This window comes from Danio rerio, chromosome 3 (genome assembly GCF_049306965.1).
Source record: "Danio rerio strain Tuebingen ecotype United States chromosome 3, GRCz12tu, whole genome shotgun sequence".
Taxonomy (NCBI): Eukaryota; Metazoa; Chordata; class Actinopteri; order Cypriniformes; family Danionidae; genus Danio; species Danio rerio.
The window spans coordinates 336,074-342,500 of record NC_133178.1 but is presented as its reverse complement, the minus strand read 5'-3'; the positions used below and the strand labels follow the sequence as shown (position 1 = coordinate 342,500).

Here is a 6,427-nt window from a genome sequence, read left to right as displayed (position 1 = left end):
TTTAACATTCAAACAGCTCCTCATGCTGTTTACTGTGGTACTCTGACTGTTCAGTCTGAATTAGCATGTAAGTATGACTTCAACACAGCTTCAGCTCTGTTTATCTGTGGCTGTCATCAGCTGCTGAGGGCGCCGTGGGTCACCTGACGCAGGAGTATAGACCACCACCAGCCCTAATGATACCAGCTCACTGTTTATAATTAGCAAATACTTTATGTGAAACTATATTATTAAGGAGAAAGTCTGAATGTAAAACAAACTTAATCAGTTAATATCTGTATAATGTTCATTTTATGTCTGCTTTAAACATGTATATATGTTTGTTTGTATAGTAATAGTCATATAATGAGTCACTGGAATGTCGTCTCCTCTGTTAGACAGTCTGCGTTAGGGTTGTCTCGATACCATTAATTCAGCTCACGATACTATAACAGCTTGAAGTATCATGATACCAAGTAGCATGTAATTCATAACTCAAATTATTAAGAAAGTGGTCAGGGATACTGCGTTTTACATGTTATAATAGGTCTTCTTGACCTACCAGTAAGGGTGCTGTCCTACTGCATCCCAGTGTGCTCTGCCCAGGAAAAAGCTGATCTCCAAAGGGTTATGAACACAGCGCATACGATCATCGGCTGCATTCTTCCCTCCTCCCTTGATTGATTGATTTTCATTTGACAGTTTTACCAAAAATATACAAACAAGCCCAGTTAGACTAATTCATAAATATTATAAAAACTGTGGAGGATGAAATACACAGAAAAGCCACAGGCTTATTTACATTGTGCTCCTTGATAATCTTAAAAAATGAACGAGCAAATCATAAATGGAGTGCAAACATCATCAGCTCAGCACAACAAAAAACGTCAACTGTAAAACAACCAGTTTCTAATTTCCCTTCTAAAAACACTCTCAATCTGAATCTCTTTAAAAATGCTGGGCGAAACACTCAGCAGCAGAGCTCGCACACACACAGAGTTTCTAGCTGATTCCCTGTTAAATCTGTGTGGGTAAATCTCCCTGCTGCGTGCTCTTGTAGAATGACTGTGCACCTCGCTGACTAAAACATAATAATTAAGAAAATATGTTGGGACCGTTTTCTTTAAAATCTATAAACCATCACTAATTTTAGAAACTTTACCTCTTCTCAACTTTTAAAAAATGACTTTGACTATAATGTTCATTATTTACATGTGTCAGTGGAGGAACTTTCATAGTAATTCTACACAACTTAATTTGGGCCGTCTGCAATTCATTTTTCATTTGTTTAGAGCTACCGCTGTACCAAAAAGCTGCAGGATAGTCAAAGTGTGGCTGCACTAATGCACTAGCTTTTAGGTATCTAGGAGCTCTACCTGTCTTGCTAAAACCTTAATTCTAGAACAAATCTTTGAATGAACTATATCAGCCATCTATTCACCTGTCAAATTACGATCTACAATGCATCCTAAATACTTCACTACCTGTTCTGGAGTAATTATTTCATCCCCTGCTTTTATCTTTGCCCCGACACATGTTCTTAATTTCGCAGCTAAACCAAATAAAACAAATTCAGTTTTACACAAATGTAAGGATAAAACCATTCAGAGACTTCCTCACATTGTTTACTTATTTCGTTTTCAATACATTCCCTCCTCTCATGATGAGACACGATTATAGGAGTTGTTCAAAGCCCACTGCTACAGCAAAGCACGCAGCATCCTGAAGGGGACTCGTCGCATCCAGCACACCATCTGTATCAAATGTGCCCTTCGGGGAGGCGATACAGGACCATATTTGCATTCCAGTTTAATCTTACATTTTTATTCCAAATATGGTGATGCATATCGAACCGTGAACATTATATCGTGATACACATTGTATCGTGAGCTGAGTGTATCGTTACACCCCTAGTCACTCATATGCTGAGCCGGTGGCTGTGTCACAGTACAGCTGCAGTGTTCTCAGTCAGTGTTGAACAGAGCTGATGATGAATACATTCAGATTTACTCGCGTAAATAAACAGAATTAATAATGGGCTGAAAATCTGCAGAATTCTGCGCGCGCTGATTCCGTGTGGGTCTAGGCATCAGGCCATCACACACTCGATACTCAGTGCAGCATTAATCAGTATGAGTGTGTGAGCGCAACAGCAGCTCTACCTCTCTTATTCAGAATAACAGCTGATCTGTCCTCTGAGACGTGTGTGTGTGTGTGTGTGTGTGTTCGCTTCAGAAGAGCTCACAAATCTGTATTGGTGAGATAACCCTGATCATGTGTGTGTGTGTGTCTCTCAGTGCATGCGTACCAGCTGGACATCGGCACACAGCAGTGTCGGGAGAAGGTTAGAGAAATGTTCGACAGGAACAGACACGTGACGGACCCTCGAGTGATCGACATGCTCGTCATCAAGGTCTGTGTGTGTGTGTGTGTGTGAGAGATATGGAAAGCATGTTTGTGTGTGTGTGTGTGTGTGTGTGTGTGTGTGTGTGTGTGTGTGTGTGTGTGTGTGTGTGTGAGTGATGAAAGTGTTTTAAGTATCTATACGTGTGTGTGTTTGTTCGAGCAAGTGCCTGTGTGTGTGTGTGTGTGTGTGTGTGTGTGTGTGTGTGTGTGTGTGTGTGTGTGTGTGTGTGTGTGTGTGTGTGTGTGTGTGAGAGAGAGAGAAAGCAAACATGTTTGTGTGTGTTTGTGTGAGAGAGAGTGTATGCGTGATAGTCTCTGTGTGTCTGTGTGTGTGTGTGTGTGTGTGTGTGTGTGTGTGTGTGTGAGAGAGTGTATGCGTGATAGTCTGTGTGTGTGTGTGTGTGTGTGTGTGTGTGTGTGTGTGTGAGAGAGAGAAAGGGAGAGAAAGCAAACATGTTTGTGTGTGTGTGAGAGTGTATGCGTGATAAAGTCTGTGTGTGTGTGGTCAAAAGTGTTTTAAGTATCTATTCGTGTGTGTGTTTGTTCGAGCAAGTGCCTGTATGTATGTATGTATGTATGTGTGTGTGAGAGAGAGAGAGAGAGAGAGAAAGCAAACATGTTTGTGTGTGTGTGTGAGAGAGTTTATGTGTGATAAAGTCTGTGTGTGTGTGTGTGAGAAAGGGAGCACTGGTGTGTGTGTTTTCACTAAGCAGCAACCTCTCGGTCTCTCTCACTCCTCACAGTAGAGTCTAAATGAGGAGATCCTCCAGTGTCTAACACACACACACACACACACACACAGCTGAGGAGATCCTCCAGTGTCTCACACACACACACACACACACACACACACACACACACACACACAGCTGAGGAGATCCTCCAGTGTCTCACACACACACACACACACACACACACACACACACACACACACACACACACACAGCTGAGGAGATCCTCCAGTGTCTAACACACACGCACACACACACACACACACACACACACACAGCTGAGGAAATCCTCCAGTGTCTAACACACACACACACACACACACACACACACACAGCTGAGGAGATCCTCCAGTGTCTAACACACACACACACACACACACACACACAGCTGAGGAAATCCTCCAGTGTCTAACACACACACACACACACACACACACACACACACACACACACACACACACACACACACACACAGCTGAGGAGATCCTCCAGTGTCTAACACACACACACACACACACACAGCTGAGGAGATCCTCCAGTGTCTAACACACACACACACACACACACACACACACACACACACAGCTGAGGAGATCCTCCAGTGTCTAACACACACACACAGTGTTCAGGAGCAGGTTTATTCTCTGAACTCAGAGTTTCTGTGGGTCTGCTGCCCTGTTTTTACAGATGAAGCTGTGTTTGTTGTCTTAAGGCTCGTGCACACTGAGACGGTTTTTGTTTGCGTTTTCCGTTGAGGTTTAACGCCTCGCGACTAAATGCACACCAACGTGCAAAACAGCAGGCGTCATGTTGAAAGGAACGCCTCATGCTTGTTTTTTTGTGTTGACGCACCTCGTCAAAATCTTCTCCTCCAATCAGATCAGCACTTCTGTTCACGTGCACGGAGCTGCTGAAGTTACCGTAAACAGCAGTTGGAGGCGCTCAAGCGCAGAACTGTCAATGCGAGCGCACACTGAAGAAGATGCCCAGAGGAGATATGAACGTGCAGCTGCTTATAACACTGCTGAACACTCATCATGTCCTCATCACTAGAGCTGGAGCCGCTGCTTCAACCATCCATGCTTGATCGAGTCAGCAGTAACTCTAACAGCAAGCGTGTGAACTTCCTCTCCTCCTCTTCTTCTGTGTTATAAGCGGGTGTCGGAAGCTGAATGTTGTGCAGCGCCATCTAACGTCAGAAGAGTGATGTAGCATACTCTTCAGCTTGACGTCAGTGAAAAGCGCTCGCGTTTGAACACTGAAAAACATCTCGTAAAACGCTGACAATGAACGCAAACGAAAAGCGTCCCGGTGTGTAGGAGCCTTTACCCTTCCGTGTCCACACACCTATTTTAATGCTCATGTTGGAGATGCGCATACAAACAGGTGGATGGAAACGTCATGGTGCTCATCACTTTTGAAACAGGCATTAAAACACAAGCGCATCACTGAGGAGTCTCTGATTCCTGCATGTGTACCGGAGGCCAGCTAGTGAGTGCTGTGCAGGTAACCTCACTCTAAAGGTGATCTAGCGACAGACTACAGAGGTCATGGTCTTTAGCCTCCTCTTTAGAGCAACTGACTCCCATGTGGAAGGTTGCCGGTTTGATCCCAGCTCGGAGCGGGTTGGGTGGTGTAGGACTGGCGGACTGTATAAGAGATGATGTGATGATGAGAGTGTGTGTGAATGGATAATCCAGCCGGCTGAGCACACTGCAGAACACCTGACATGTTGATTTACTCATTCTGAAACACCTGAACCGTCTCAGTGTTCGTGTTACTATATCATTAGTGACCTCCAGAGCGTCTCACGCCTTCAAACACCAGCGCGCGTTCACCGTGTCAGCATGCTCCTCTGAGGTGAACGTCGATGATTCATTACAGAACAGACTGAAGCAGCGTCTTGCTGATACCTGGCTCCAGATAATCAGGAGGTGATGGTGTTCTGTTTGACTCGTTTGACGCTGCTTTATTCACACGTCTGTTATCTGATAATCCACTTTTGCACAAACATTTGATTCGCATTATTGGATGGAGACAGCGCAGTGTTGTGGAGCGCTGCAGCTGACAGTAGTGCAGGACAGCATTGAGTTGCTGCTCACTGGTTGTGTTGCTCTGTGTGGTCAGTGATGTGTTACGCTGATTTCCCTCCGCTGCTGACGCTGCATCCCTCTCAGAACCTGAGGGTGCTTCTGCTGCTGCTTCTTTTAAACACATTATTGAGTGCAGGACACACACACACACACACACACACTGTGTTTAATAGTGTTGTGTGCTTCTCAACTTAGCCACGCCCCCATGCCACACCCTATTGTCCCACCCCTCTCTGTTATCCTGGAGTAATGTGCAGCTAAGATGGTGTGTGTGCGCATTATCTCTCTCTCTCTTTGTGTGTGTGTGTGCACGTATGTTGCGGCATTATTTATGTGTGTGTGAGTGAGTGTGTCTGTGTGTGCGTGTGTGTTAAACTCCATTATCTGTGTGTGTGTGTATTGCTACATTTACTGTGTGTGTGTGTGTGTGTGTGTATTGCTACATTAACTGTGTGTGTGTGTCTTTGTGTGTGTGTGTGTGTGTGTTGCTACATTAACTGTGTGTGTATTGCTACATTAACTGTGTGTGTGTGTGTGTGTCTTTGTGTGTGTGTTGCTACATTAACTGTGTGTGTGTGTCTTTGTGTGTGTGTGTGTGTGTGTGTGTGTGTATTGATACATTAACTGTGTGTGTGTGTGTATGTTGCTACATTAACTGTGTGTGTGTGTGTGTGTTTGTGTTTGTTTGTGTGTGTGCGTGTGTGTTTGTATTGTTACATTAACTGTGTGTGTGTGTGTGTGTGTGTGTGTGTATGTTGCTACATTAACTGTGTGTGTGTGTGTGTGTGTGTTTGTGTTTGTTTGTGTGTGTGTGTGTGTTTGTATTGTTACATTAACTGTGTGTGTGTGTTTGTATTGCTACATTAACTGTGTGTGTGTGTTTGTATTGCTACATTAACTGTGTGTGTGTGTGTGTGTGTGTGTGTGTGTGTGTTCAGGGTAAGATGGAGCTGCAGGAGACCATCCAGGTGTGGAAGCAGAGGACACACGTCATGCGCTACTTCCAGGAGACCGAAGCGCCGCGTCCCGCTGACTTCCTCTCCAAATTCTACCATGGACACAACCCCTGACCCCTGACCTCTGATGTGTGTGTTGTGATTCTGCTTCTGGACTGTAAATACACTCATGCTGAAGCTCTGAGTCTCTCAGTGTCTGTCATTACACTGCTCGATGAAACACACACACACACACACACACACACACTTCAGTATGCAGTAA

The 6,427-nt window shown here is 44.7% G+C and overlaps 2 protein-coding genes across 2 annotated transcripts in view; one reads left to right on the top strand and one right to left on the bottom strand.

Moving 5' to 3' along the window:
• Positions 1 to 6,344, top strand: part of ndufa6 (NADH:ubiquinone oxidoreductase subunit A6) — a 6,752-nt gene extending 408 nt beyond the window's left edge. The window contains 2 exon segments of the mRNA NM_200968.1: positions 2,277 to 2,392; positions 6,148 to 6,344. Of these exon segments, the coding sequence (NP_957262.1) occupies positions 2,277 to 2,392; positions 6,148 to 6,279 (248 nt within the window). The 3' untranslated portion in view covers positions 6,280 to 6,344.
• LOC100331338 (GTPase IMAP family member 7-like) overlaps positions 1 to 6,427 on the bottom strand; it is a 217,413-nt gene that overhangs the window by 190,086 nt on the left and 20,900 nt on the right. The gene's annotated exons all lie outside the window — the stretch shown is intronic.